The 14695-nt window shown below is 40.6% G+C and overlaps 2 protein-coding genes across 5 annotated transcripts in view; both read right to left on the bottom strand.

The window, feature by feature from the left end:
* Positions 1-484: 484 nt before the first annotated feature.
* Positions 485-2383, bottom strand: EIF4EBP3 (eukaryotic translation initiation factor 4E binding protein 3). The gene is made up of 3 exons (XM_058279892.1): positions 2190-2383; positions 972-1142; positions 485-820 (listed from the first exon to the last, which is right to left on the bottom strand). The coding sequence occupies exons 1-3, from the start codon at positions 2290-2292 to the stop codon at positions 792-794; spliced, it is 303 nt and encodes a 100-aa protein (XP_058135875.1). The 5' UTR covers positions 2293-2383; the 3' UTR covers positions 485-791.
* A 5858-nt stretch (positions 2384-8241) lies between these two features.
* The window catches only part of ANKHD1 (ankyrin repeat and KH domain containing 1), a 153332-nt gene continuing 146878 nt past the window's right edge, over positions 8242-14695 (bottom strand). For 2 of the 4 annotated variants that reach the window (XM_004477843.5, XM_012519396.4), the window contains 5 exons: positions 11770-11946; positions 10540-10791; positions 9853-10028; positions 9021-9185; positions 8242-8738 (listed from right to left, as the gene is read on the bottom strand). In XM_004477843.5, the coding sequence (XP_004477900.2) occupies positions 8679-8738; positions 9021-9185; positions 9853-10028; positions 10540-10791; positions 11770-11946 (830 nt within the window). In that variant the 3' untranslated portion in view covers positions 8242-8678. The remainder of the gene's footprint in view (positions 8739-9020; positions 9186-9852; positions 10029-10539; positions 10792-11769; positions 11947-14695) is intronic. The other 2 variants (XM_058279788.2, XM_004477844.5) reach the window with 1 other exon arrangement.

Below are 14695 nucleotides of genomic sequence, written 5' to 3'. Positions count from 1 at the left end.
ACCAGATTGCTGTCTGCCACTTTCCCCAAAATCAGACTGAAAAGCACATTGCTTGTAGACTTAGCAGCCCGGTTTGCTGTGAGAAGAAGGGTACAGGTTTTCAATGTTGACATAATAGGACTGGTACATGCAGGTGAGAGGCAGAAAGGGCATGGGAAGAGCACAGGGCTGAGGCAGCACCTATTTGCCATAGGTACTGCTTTGGAATGGATAGGGAGGGTTGCCAGGGAGGCCTAAGTTCCAGGAAGGCTGCTTCCTGGAAAGATGGGAACAGTCCTTGGCAGGGTTCAGGCTATTGCTGTTTATGGTTTGGCAGCCCTTGTAGCCTGCTTTAGGCTCTAACTGCTGCTGGAAGTGGGCCCAGTGGGAGCTTGGAAGGGATCTGGGGCCTCTGATCCTAACTAGGCCTGCTGAGGCTCTTCAAAGGGAATGACTGTCACTGAAGTGGAAGGTTCTGCATTGAGGAGACACAGAAGCCAAGGCATTTCTTTGAATGTTTACTAAGCAGCTGGAAGGTGATATACTCCACCCCCCAGTCCCAGCCCCTGAGCAGAAAGCTGGGGGGCAGCCTACAGGCCAAAGAGAAAGTACAGATAAGGGCTTGGCAAGTTGCCCACTCCTACCCTGGTCTAGCTGCCTCAGAACTAAGGGAGGCCCAGGACCAGCGAGACACTCCCTTCCAGATTAGATGAGGCCAGCTGGCCTTTGGAAACCCCAGGAAGAGATGGTGGCAGTAGCGAACGGCATGAGGGATCCCTCTATAATTCCACACACGGGTCATCTGCACTGGATCAGATGTCCATTTCAAATTGTGCGTCATCTGGAGAGAGAAGAGGCAGGAGGGCTGGTTGTTGGGTCGAGGGTACTGGGTCAGTGCAGAAACCCCTCTTAGGACTGAAACCCCACTCTCCTTTGCAGGGGCATTTGAACTCAAAGGAGGAGGCATTACTTTGAGGTCCTATTGTCCTTACCGGGCATCTCTTCCTCTGTCTCCTTCTGCTCCTTTAGCTCCTCCAGCTTGGAGGGTGGGGCTGTTGCAGTTGTGACTCCGGGAATCTGAGGGAGGCAGCACGGGGGTGTCCGGGCAATGGGCGAGTTCTTGCACTCCAGCAGGAACTTTCGGTCGTAGATGATCCTGGTGCCTGCCAGGGAGAAGGGCTAAGGTAAGAGGCAGGAGCCTGGTACAGAGAATCACATTTCCCTCTGCATCAAAGGGCTTCTGCTGGGGAATGCAGTTTAAGTGGTTTAGTGCTTGCTTCCCACATACAAGGTCCTGGGTTCAATCCCGATACCTTCTAAAAAAACCCCAACCAGTCCAGCTAAGATCTCAGCTGACTAGACTTCCCGATCCTTAAAGCACTCTAAGCACCATAAAGCAAGGGAGGTGATCCAGCTGGTCTAGGCAGGGCTTTACGGTTAGGAGTTTCAGGTCTTGGCTCTACTAGGAGAACCCAACTTGGCACTCAAGAGACTGATTCAGGCTGCTCTTCTACCACTCTGCTGGCTGTGGGACCTAGCCCTCCAGCTTGAAGATCAGGAAGCCATAACAGATGTGAAGATAATTTACCCAGTGCTGCCACCTAGGCTGACACCCTGCAGGGAGGAGCTATGATACAGGGACAAGCTGTTCTTATCCTGATGTGTCCAAGGTCAGGCTCTGCCCAGCCCAAAGGAACTTGGCCCACATGTCCTCAAAAGGCCCTGCCCTGTTCTTGCCTCTCCCCTCCCCTCCCCTTCCACATAGCAGGAACTTCTAGGTCCGGAGCCCAGGAGCTCGTGATCCCAGGCTGCTTGCCCAACCAAACAGCCAGCTACCAGCCAGCACTGATACGCAAGGCCCCTGCCCCTGGGTCCTGCTCTAGCTGCTCTGCAAGACCTGGTGCTTCTTGCTGAGGCCGTGCTTTGTTGGGATCTAAGATCCTACTCCTGGGTTGCAAGAGGTGGGTGGGTGAGCAGGTGCCCAGGCCTGGGTGAGGGATTTCAGTCCACAGTTACCCAGGTTATCACTTCAAGGTTTTAGGGAATCAGGCCTCAGCTCCGAACTTCCTCCCACCAAACCACTCAAAGGTACTACTACCTGCAGAGACCTACCGCTAAGTACAGAGCCCGCATTTCTCCACCCCCGCCCCGCGCCGACACACACGCGCTAGCCAGCCCACTGCCTGCAGACCCCGACCCGGTCCGCTGACCTCCGGGGGTAGTGGCGTATAGTGTGCCCCCCGGCGTGGTGCTGTAGCAGTCGGGCAGCCGGTCCCGGCCACCGGGAATCGGGCAGCTCGTGGACGTGGACATAGCGAGCAGGAGGAGCAGGAAAGCAAGCGGCTGGCGCTGAGGACGCTGAGCTCCGCTCTGAGTCTGAGGATCTAGCCGACCACGTGCAGTCGTAACACTACCAGGGTTACGTCATGCCCGGGGCGGGGCCACCAGCAGTCACTCAACCCAAGTGGCCCCGCCCTTCCGCGAGGGCTCACACTCGGCTTGGCGAATGCTGCAAAGGGTCTGAGTCCGGGGTCCCGCATTGTTCCTTCTGGTCCCACTTTAGCCAACTTGCTCTGAGCGCTACAGCAGCTCAGCGCTTTACTATTTACTGCTGGGCCCTGGGGGCGGTGAGGTACGGCATACCGTACTACCATGTATTAATTTACCAGTTTTGGACAGTAAGCCCCTATTGTTAGCCACATTTTACAGACCAGGAAACTAAAGCCCATGAAGTTTTAAGTCACTGGTTCAAAGTCGTACATCTTGTAGGTGGGGGAGCTGGAATTCAGATCTGGTTATATCTGATTCTAGAGCCTGTGCCCTTCAGCACAGCTGTGTGCAATACCTCCCATAAACAATTACAGTACAGGTTTAAAGTGCCTTGCTGGCCTGGTGTGCAGAAGGAAAAGATTTGGAACGGAGGGGCTTTCTCGAAGAAGTGATACCTGGATGAGTAGAGTTTGGGAATAGGGGGTGCTACTGGAACATCACCAGTGGGGAAGCCTCCCTTTTGATCTCTCTGCCACCACTAACTTAACCTCAGGAAACTAAGGAGTGGGGTGATGATGAAGAGAGCTTGGTCTTTAGTCCCCTGGAGAGGAAGGTCACACGGTCTGGTCTTGGAGGTAAGTTTTTTGATGTAGATACTTTGATATGAGATAGGAGTGGGGTGGTGGTAAATACTAAGTCTAGTACCTATATACACTGAAAATTTCAAACCAGTTCCAGTTGTCCTGTTTGGTTTCCTCAAAATCAATAGTTTCCCTGCTCCTCACCTCCCCACTCCCCCTTAAGTATATCACCTGACTGCATGCATTTATCAGTATTACCTTAGTTCTGGCTTCATCAGATGTTCCCTTACCCCTAGTTTCCTTGCTTATTTTTTAAAAAAAGTATTTTATAAATCAGTGCTGCTTAAATTTTAATGGGCATATGAATCACCTGGAAATCATGTTAAAACGACAACTCTAATATAGTAGGGTTGGTTGGTATAAGATTCTGCATTTTTAGTAAGCTCCCAGGAGCTGGTGGTCCTTGCATTACACTTTGAGTAGTAAGGATATGTATATTTCATTGTTCCAAAGAGGATTCTGAGCCTCTTACAAAGAACTGCATGCTTAAATGAAGTGTCTTAGTAGTGCTGGAGGACAAGATTTGGGAGTAGACTGCAGAGAACTATCTAGGATGACTTAGCTTTTAAGCAAGGTGAATAAGTAGTTTGATGAGGGAGTTGGGGTGGGGTGGAGGGCAGAGAGAATGATAATGGGGAGTCCAATCTAGTGAAGTGGGGTCAGTAAAAGGGCAGTGGCTGTGAGAACAGAAAGAAGTGGATGGGATCCAGATACAGAGGCGGAATGATAAGATGATTAAAAGTGAGGTGAGAAGAGGGAGGCTAATTCTCAATTTTCTGGTCTGAGAATCTTGGTAGCTAGTAGTACCACTTAATATAACAGGGAAAAGAAGAGAGGCAGCTCTTATATTGGGGAATGCTCAGTGGGTACTGAATGCCCAGATGGAAAAGCACAGTAAGGAGCTGGATATACCAGTCTGAAGCTTAGGGGAAGTCTGAGCTAGTTGACAGATTTGGGTGGAATGAAATCCAAATATGCAGAATGAGATCACCTAGAGAGAAGACCCAGTATATGAAGAGACCTGGGGACATAAACATTTAAGTCTCAAAAGAGACTGAGACACACATTTAGAGAAGAGAACTAGGAGAAAAGAAGTTAAAGGAAGTATCAGTGTGGTTTTCCTTCTAGTAGTCTCTACTATAAAACAGTAGCAGTTACTATAACAACTACTGTAAGCATCTAAGTTTTCTTAAGACATTTGTGTGCTTTAAGGGCCAGGGATAGAGAATAAGAAGTTAGCTTTAAAGAGAAAACCAGATTTGTCATCAATGCAACCTGGATGAAGGAACAAGAGTTTAACAGAGGGTCAACAATGATTATGCATTAAAATATGGGGAGTTTTAAAAAAATACCTATGCCAGGCCTCATCCCCAAAGATTTGAATTAACTGGTCTGAGGTGGATCTGTTTTTTTCAGTGTGGTACATTTGTTACAGTCGATGAATACATACTGAAGCACTGCTACTAACCATGTGTAAACATTATGGTTTACACTTTGCACTGCATAATTTTATAGGTTTTTATAGATTTATAGGTATACAAAATGTATAATGGCTTATAGGTATATAAAATGTATAATGGCTTTATATTCATCATTGCAGTATCATGCAGAACAATTCCAATGTCCCAAAAATGTCTTGTTAACACATATTCTTCCCTCTCTCTCCCCTCAAAATCTTTGGTGACCAATGCTACTATAATTATATTAAGTCTACTTGTCTACTTTGGTCCAGAGTTGCATTTTCCCCTTATGTTTGTTCATTGCTCAATCTTTAGGATTTGGGAATGGTGATGCCCACAGTCCTTCCGACTGACAGTGGGCTCAGTGGATCTGGTTCTTGTATTTTTTTTTTTTTTAAACTCTCCATTTGATTCTGTGGGGTAGCCATGATTGAGAACCTTAAGACGAAGGAATAGTGGTATGAAAATACTAGGCACAAAGAAAGCAAGCAAGAGGGGAGAGACAAGGCAGTGGTTTAGTGGTTTACTTCCTGTTCAGTATTATGTTGGGAGAAATCTATAAAGGAATGTTGGTCTCTGCTACCAATCAAATTGTTTGACTCACATTAATACCATCAAGATAAAACAGGTGGTAAAAAGTAATCCAAAATAGATTTACAATCAGATCATTTGATTGATAATTTTGTTTCCCAAATTAGGTCTTGAAGCCCAAGCTGTTACCTGGTATTGGAGGTAGTCCTAACACATTAAGTTTTGGATACTTAAAACCACAATTCTCTCACCCATTTCTTATAGGAGAGAGTGAAGGTGAAGGAACTTGCCTGTTGGCAAATATGAGAGATTTTGAGGATGAGTAGAAAATGCAGTGTTATCAGAGTCCCTCACCCCAGGTCAGGGTCCACTGGGAAGATGTCACAATCAGACACATTTCTTCGTAGAAGAAATTTAGAGCTAGTTAAAGAACAGGATGTTCAGAAGATATTTTCCTACAAGTTTGTTTGCCTCTTCCTGGGTTTACATGTAGTCCAAAGGTCTTAAACAGTGTGATAGAACCATGTATACTAAGTATTAATAGTGTTCCTCTCTGTTGGCTTGAAATTACAATGTATCTCCAGACTCTCCCCTTCTTCTACAAACTTATTCAAATTGAGGATGATAGCCTCAGGCACTAGTCTGAGGGTGAAAGGAGGATTTGGCCAGAATCTACATGAACAGATGGAAACTGCAGTTCCAAGTCCTGAGATTTCTTACCTCTGGTTAGGAGAGGCCACCATTGGTTGTCCAACTCTCTTCTTCGGTCTGGTTAGCTGAGGTGATAGGATTTCCCCTTTGAGAGCAGGGACTGAAGGAAGCAGACTGGCCTATAAAAGGGCAAGTCAGCACACTGTAGCCACAGTAGGTTTAAAGGGTCTTAAAACAGTCAATAATTTTATTGGTGGTGGAATTTTATCACATTGAACACTACTTGAAATAAGAGGGTCCAGAAACCTTGATGATAGAGTTTTATTCCTTGAAAGAAGTGTCAGTGTCATGGGATTTGATCTATGCCTTAGCAGGATGTTTCTTAATGACCTGAGGGCTCTCTAGCATATGCAAGGCCTTCTGACTCCACTGAAATCTCAAAATCAATACTGGCTCCACAGCAGGCTTTTGATTTCATTTCAGAACCAACAGTAGGGGCTTTTAAGCCTTACCACTGTAAACATTCCAATGGCTTCCATTATCCCCAGACCTTGTATTCTCATTCACAAGAAAAAAGAAAAAGAAGACTATCTATGTTAGAAATCGAGGATGCTTTTTGAGTTCATGTAAGTTCATTTTCCAATGAGGAAAGTGAAGCCCATAAAGGTGAAATGACTTGCCTAAAGTCCTACAGCTTGCCAGTGGCAGAACTAAAAATAGAACTTAGGCTTCTGATTCTTATTCCACTTACCCTTGCTACTGCCCGCCTCCCCCCAAAATCCCTTGTGTATTTTGGAAATTAAGTTCTTACCTCAGCTAGGTTTTATTCAATATTCAGGTAGGTAAAAATAGCAGTAAAGTAATGCCAGGAAGAGGCAGACAGAGGAAGAAGAGATTGTAGCAGGCAAAATGGGGTGGGGAATAGGCTACTGGAATCACACAGTCAAAAGGAAAGTAAGACAGTGCTAGTAAGAGGGAAAGGAGGAGGATATCCTAAGGAACTACCCCTAACTACATAATTCCTATTTCTTCCTAATCTTCCTAGGGCTTTCTCATAATTGCTTCCGTTACTCCTCTTGGGTTCTGGCTGACTGGAGATAAAAATTTCTCATTCTGTTGTCCTCAAGGTGCAGAATTAGGTTTAAGGGCTCCTCCAGACAGTCCAAATATATTGTAGATAATTAAGGCATAACAAAACTCACCTTTTTGGTCCACTGAATAATTTACATTAAAATTACCTCACTAGTGTATGTTTCATCAAGGGTAGTTTCATTTATTTCAGTCATATTGGGTAATTTATAATTTTATTTTTATTAGTGGAAAGTGGGACTAGTAAGATATGTAGGTGATCCAAGGAATCTTTTATCCCTCCAAAAAGTGGTCAGAAGGCCTCTTGAAAATACTTGATGTGGTTATCAAGTATTTCAAAAGGAGCAGCTTCAACACTAGTGATATATTCCAAATCAATTCAAAATACAAAATAAGAAAAGAGCTTAAGGAAGTTCTCTCATATGTTAAGATGATATGGAAGACAAAAGAACCAGGTATGTCTAACACAGAACGATCATGGTGTGTATGATCTTGGAGCTAGGCAGAGAAGACTAAGAACTCCAGTTGGCAAGAAAGTAGAAAAGCACAGCTTATATGGTTTCTTTCCCTAGTTACTACTATAGTTCTGTGCATCCTCCTCTGTCTTGATATGTATTTTGACTCTTCTATCAGACCCAAACATCTTGTTTCCTTTTTTTCAGACTGCCTATACAAGACCCGGAAATTCAACTGCATGAAATACATGAACAAGTTAATGACTGTTCTTTTCAGTGGAATAGCATTTCCTTCCCTATTGCATCAGATTCTTGGCATAGCCTATTGTTTGGCCAAAGCAACTCATTCCAATGTTCCCTATGGTTAGTCTGTTAAATATATTGGCTCTTCATACTTGTGGCCATGGAACTAAGCCCAGAATTAGTCACATATTTATAAAACTTTACTTGGCTGTAAGTCAAGTAAGGCTTATAAATGTCACTCCCATTCTGTGTCCCAACTCAAAACTTAAAACTCCTATAACTGAATAAATCTTTTAGATTAAAAAATCAGGAAGCACTTGAACCTGAGGTTGATGATTTGGGTGTCCCTAAGTTTGTTAAGGGTCATCTGATTTAAATTCTACTTTTCTTATTGATATACTCGTGATCTCTGAAGAGTTAAACCTATCAATGTCCTATTTGCTCAAGTCAGATAAGATAAATTGCCAAAGTTTGAAACTTTTTCACATGTAAGATGATATGGAAGACAACAAGGGAATAGGAATGCTTAAAACAGGTAGATAACAAGTCTTTAAAGATTCTTTAAAAGACAGTCTAAAATGGACTCAAGTGTAACACATGAGAAGCCTGTTACAAATATAGCATTATCAACCTAGTTCAGCATGATCTGTGGATTGGGTGGTACCTGCATGACTACTGAAAGGATCACACCCCACTTCTAAACACTGTTCATCTTTTTATTGAATATTCTGGTAAATATTTCACATTAATACAGGCTACATTAAGTAGAGCCACTATATGACAAGAAATTTACTCAACGTCTTCCTTTTAAGTATGTAAACAATTATACATGTATTTACCACCCTAAAAGGTTGAAACATGTAATCATCTAATTCTCTTCTGCATACAAGTAGCATTCAGTATGTTTAGCCAAAAGCACTAAGTTCATCTGATCTTAAGTTCAAAATGGCTAAACTAACCAGAGAACATAATCAGGTGGATAGGAAATCAATTTGTTCTTATACAAAGGGCAATCAAATTTCCATTGCTAAAGCCTCAGAGAAAATTTCTTAGTTAGGCACATTGAAAAAAAAAATCCCCAGGGTTCTTCCAAGATCATAGGTTTCTCAAACAAGGCTAAAGAGTAAAGACCTTCTAACTTAGTTGACATATTTGAGATGCATGTTTCCAATATGAGGTGCCCACGTGCCAGGCCAAATCTGAAAAGGGGGAGGAAAAATTGGAATTTCTAATTAGGAATCTTTAGACATTTACACAAAATGAATATATAAATGCAATGGCAATTCACTGTTTCTGTCCAGGAAGAATACAACATACATGAAATAAAACCTTTAGTAGTTTCATCTTGATATTGAAAAACTTAATTCAGATCAAGGTGATCAGGTGTTATGACTTTTGATATGCAGAACTTGCACTACCCACAGAAATAAAAGAATGACATGAGAAATCTATAAAATAAAGGAGTATTAAGCATATTTTACCTGCTGAGCATCAGTGCATTCAGTTGAATTTTGGATAACTTTAATCATTGGGTTCCAAGCAGGATCTGGGTTGTGAAGTCCATTAAATAGAGGGCCTCCTGGAACATCAGCAAGCTGAGGATGAGAGGGTATTATGGTGCCTCCATACATGGAAATTGGCAGACCCTAAAAGCAGGAGAAAGGAAGGTTTAATCATGACCATGATTCCATATAACCAGCTTAGACCTATCTAATTCCCCTTCATGCCATAGGATCCTAAAAGTACAGCACATTACAGTGCTGAGAAACCAAAAGTGGTTATCTGCATCAGCAACATTTTTCGATGAGAAGGAGAAATCTAAATCCAGTATCAGATCATCAGTAAACTTCTCATATTTGATGAACACAAATAATACCCTCAACTTTCCCATATTTTGGTTTCCCTAAGCTTATGCTAAGAAGGCAATGTGAACTTCACATGATTGCTTGTAGCCATAATATAGGCTTAGAGTAGTCAGGATGCTCTCAGAACAAACAAGAGAGCTTCAGAGAGTTCATGGCTAGCTTATAAAGGGGCGGAGACATTCTTCAACACTGTGGCAGCAAAACACAGAGGTGCAAAACCCAAATCCCTCAAGTTCTGGCGGGGAGTAAGGGCATTTTCAGGATGGTTTAAGGATAAATTTTGACAGCACAACCCATTCTTGAAATTGGACAAAAGATCTGGGAAAGGCATAGAAACAAACTAGTCCAACCAAAAGAGAGATTTATTTCAGTACAACTATTCCAGTATAGTACTGACTACACTGGCTAGCAAAGTGTCAAACAAGTACAAGGATGTTTGTCAACTCACTTTAGAAAAATCCACAAAACCGCTTGCCATAGGCTGATGAAAAATGTTAGAGGGGGCTACCATTCCAGAATCATCTCTCTCCATTGGCTGATGCTGGGAGAAAGTGCTTGGGTCTGATAGTTGTTGATGCATTGGATGGTTTCCTATCACAGATTGTGACCAACCTGATAAGCCTTCTAGAAAGAAGAATTGAGAACAGGGCTTGATATTTTTTTTGGATAAAACAACAAAATATCACCACTTTCCATACTGAATTTTATCAAAACCATTCCTCTGAAGAGCTCAGGACACATTCATCAGTTTCTGCAAATCAAAAAACAAGTTCCTGGAAACTAGGTGAAGGCTTTTGAATATCCCAAATACTCTAGCTTGTCTTTCAAAAGATTAGTTCCTCTCTGAAAGAATCAAATGATTATCTTATTCTAAACAGAAATCTTCAGAGAGAGAGGAAGGGCTCTCTGAATCCTTTACTTCTGACCAACTCTATTTTTATTATGGATGCTATATTTACCACAACTATCATTCCAGATTCTCTCCTGATGAATTCTCCAAAGCTATAAAAATCTCTCCCTGATTGTTAAGTATAAGAACAATTTTTTTTTTTTTTTAAAAGAACTAAGTTTTAATGGCAAAATCCCATAACTTATTTGAGGATAGCCCTCTACAAAGATGGTGAGGTAACTTTACCTGAAACAGCATTGACACCAAATGACCAGATTCCACTGTGTCCAACAGGAGCAACAAAACTGGTTCCCACAGGGCCTTGTGCAACAGACCCGCCTTGCCGAATCCGGGCCAGTCTCTCTGTTCCAATGGGGGGTGGTATTTTTCGGTCCTGACTGGCACTGCCTCCTTTTGGTTGGCCCAATGTTGGTGGGGCAGAAGTGGCTGAAAGAGGTGAAGATGATCCCGAAGAAACAGATGGAATAGGAGAGTCACCTGGTGGCAAAATATTTCTCTATTGTTTTATTACATATTAAAAACTAATTACAAGAATATGAGAAACCTTGTTGGAAACATCTATGCCACAACATAGGTTCTGAAAAGAAAACTTTCATTTTATAAGATCATTCAAATGAAAATAATTTCTGAAATTTCTAAAACATTATCCTAGACTACTTTTGCCTATAGTAAGTAGTCTAAAAAAAGATGCAGTTTGAACTAAACAAGACTAGAAGAGAAAAAGGCCACAACATTTACTCCTACTCTTGTTCTAATTAATCTCAACTATATAATTGCATTTTATATTACCTTAAATGTGGCAATGTTTGTACAGTACCTACCTAGCATGTCTGGCAAATAGCTGTAGCCATGTATACTTGTTAGTTTATCTTTTTTCCCTTTCTACAGAACCTCTTTTTTACCCGATAAGGAAGAATGGTCAAATGTTAGCAAAGCATTGTAGGATTCAATTCATGGCTTTGTTTCTTAATATGACTCACATGATTTGGGTAATTTTCCTTGTCAAATGGGCAAATACTGACTAACTACCTCATAATGCCCATTGAAAAAAGATGCATGTCCTACTTAATTCCAGATACTTCATGTACATATTGAAATAAATAAGTCAGGACAAAGGAATATGTTTACTTATGAATGACAACAATAGTTACTGAAAATGTAAAAATAAATGGGAAATCCATCCTGACCATATACATAAATTAAAATTCTCTTCAGACTTAGTAAGTTAGTACCTCTTTTCTTGTCCAAGTCCCAGTGAAAACATGTCTGGCTTAGAAGAATAGTTTGACCCTTTTCAAGTTTCCTATCCTACCAATGACTGATTTTTTTACATGACTGCAATACAAATCTTGCATACTATTTAAATTACTAAAATTACAATATAGTATTCCCTAAAACAAATGGCTTAATAACTTATTCAAGACTCTTTGGGAAGAGTTCCTCTAGGATTCCTACATGAGTTTGAAGCGCTTGTCCACGGATGGGGAGAAAAATGTTGTCTGTTGAAACTAGGAGTCCCAACAGGAGATGGCCCTTGCAGGAAAACCCGCGTTCCTGGTATGCTTGAGAAACTTGTCAAAGGAGCAGAAGAGGCAGATGGGGAGCTGCCTGATGGATCAATGGATGGCAACCCTGAAATAAAACAGGTTCAAGACATCCAATTAGCCAAAGCTTTAAAATTCTAAGTCCAAAGTTATTTAATTCTTTTTTCTAAAAAGCAGCAAGCATGGGTTTTATTTTTGTATATCACAGCAAAAAGAATTCACTTATGTGATACTGGATGGCCCAAATTCATTTTTTCATGTGATCCAGAAGAATACCACCAAACAGCATTAGACAAGGAAAAGTGAGCCCAATGTTTAAGAATGACAGTCACCTGGAGTAATGTACTTGATAAATCTCAATGTTTTCACTAGAAGGGACAATAAGAGCATGTTGTCAATAAGCAGTACCCAAATCAATACCTTCTGCTTTCCCTTTCGTGAAAAATGTCAAAGCTTTTCATCTACATATCTATAGTTATTCCCTATGGAAGATAAGAAACAAAACCTAAAAATGTTTCCTCCTTATAAGAGGAAAAGCATACTATTAAACTAAGGATAATTTTTTTAAGAACCAACAGTTGCAAACTGCATCATAGTTTTTATCTAGTTTGCACAAATCTGGATTTAGAGGTCTTCTCAAATTCCACTGCTTTCTCTAGAGATAGTATTAGGCAAAGGGTACAAGGGTGCCCATTATAGTGCCCATTTCAGGAAAATGTAGTTAATATCAACATAAAAAATTGTCACAACTTCTCTTAAGTTGGTCTTATTTGCAAACAGTTTGATTTTCTGATGAATTTTTAAAAACAGCTTTGAGATATAATTCACGTACCATACAATTAGTCCATTTAAAGTATACAACTTTTTTTTTTAGTATAGTTACAGAGTTGTGCAACTATTACCACAATTTTAGAACATTTTTGTCCCCCCTGAAAGAAATGCTATATTCCTTAACTCTCACTACCCATTCTCCCTTACCTTTCTGTTCCCAGCTCTAAGAAACTACTAATCTACTTTCTCTCTTTAAAGATTTGCCTATTCTGGATGTTTCATATCAATGGAATCATGAGGGGTTTTTTTGGTAACTGGCTTCTTTCACTAAGCAAACTGTTCTCAAGGTTCATCCATCTTGTAGCATGAATCAGTACTTCATTTCTTTTTTAATGCTGAATAATATTCCATTATCAAGATTTACCATTTTTTAAAATCTACTCATCAGCTGATGGATATTGGGGTTGTTTCCACTTTTTGGCTATTGTGAAAAATCCACTATGAAGATTTGTGTGAATATGTTTTCATTTCTCTTGGGTATACCTAGGATTGGAATTACTGAGTTATAAGGTAACTCTATGCTTAACTTTTTAAGTAACTGCCAAATTCTTTCCCAAAGTGGCTGTACCATTTTACTTTCCCACCAGCAATGTAGGAGGGTAACAATTTCTTCACACCCTTTCCTGCCATCTTCTTTTCCCCCCTTCATTTTCTTACATGCTACTTCTTACCTGAAAAGCAGGAGAGTAAACTATATCCATGAAAGAAGAGCATCAACAAAAGAAAGCATACAGGAAGTTAAGAAATGAAGCCAGGCTTATCAGTCCTGGACCCCAGAAGGAAGGTAAAGGATTAATGCTTTCTATCAGTCTGAGCACTGGCAATGAGCTCTTCCTTCACCCTGGAGCCTTTGAAAACCTTTACTAGTTTCCCCAAAATGGAAGTTAAAATAGATACTAATTTAGAGAGAAGTATCCTAGAGAATATTTTGGAACAAAGATGGTCTAATGTAGGCTTGTACTTTTTTGAAAGGTGATAAAACAGCTACATTTTCCTCAAAAGACAGGTAAATGGAAACATGTCTGAAATAAGGCTATACCATATCCACAAATGCTCACAAATTTTACCTATGATTGAAAGGATGTTATAATTAACAAAAAGTAGCTTGGGCTATGGGACAGTTTTCCAACTGGAAAAGAAATGGTAAGTGGCAATAGTGCTTCTTACCCCCATCCTATGTCAGTCACAATTTCTAAATTGTTTCTCAGATCAGTTTAAAATTCAATTCTTAAACTCTGAAAAAATAGATTCTGGTTTTCCTAATATCTCCATGCCAACACTGGCCTCATATTTATCAATACAATTCTTAGAATGCCTCAGTAGCTAATTTCTCATTTCAAGGAACCAACAGCTAAATCTAAGGTGGTGAAAATTAAGAGCCTACAGATAACTGGATCTCTTCAAATACCTACATTTAATGTAAACAATACATAGTACTATTATTTTGGGAGTAGGTATAACTCAGTGGTTGAGTCCCTGCTTCCCATGGAGGTCTCAGTTCAATCCCTGACAAATCCCCCTAAAAAAACTGTATCTAAACAACATGATTTAATATTCAGTCTGAGTGCCCAAGACTGAAAAGAAAGCATGTAAATTATGGACTGGTCCCTAAACATATCTGCCACTCAAATTTGTTAAATCTGAGAAATGCAAACAATCACAAAGCCTGCAAATTTAGAATCCTTGAAGCATCCCATGAGTCTTTTTAAAATTAATATTATCTTACACTAATTCCAAGAAAATGAACTGACTTAAGGACATTTGTTATGAAGGACAATAAATTCATATGGAGAATATAAAGCAGTTCATTATATAGAGATGATTTACCCACAGCCATGTTTTTGTTCATTTACTCAGCAATTTTTAAAGACACTATTTACTATTTATGACCCACTCTCATTTCTTTATGGTCAAGCAATACTAGGTACAAAATAAACACTTTATTATTATCTTGGAGGATCAGATCATGCTGTTTGAGATCCACAGTGAGCTGTAGCAATACTTAT

The sequence above is a fragment of the Dasypus novemcinctus genome, chromosome 2 (genome assembly GCF_030445035.2).
Source record: "Dasypus novemcinctus isolate mDasNov1 chromosome 2, mDasNov1.1.hap2, whole genome shotgun sequence".
In the NCBI taxonomy this organism is placed as follows: domain Eukaryota; kingdom Metazoa; phylum Chordata; class Mammalia; order Cingulata; family Dasypodidae; genus Dasypus; species Dasypus novemcinctus.
This window is presented reverse-complemented; position numbering and strand designations above follow the sequence as displayed.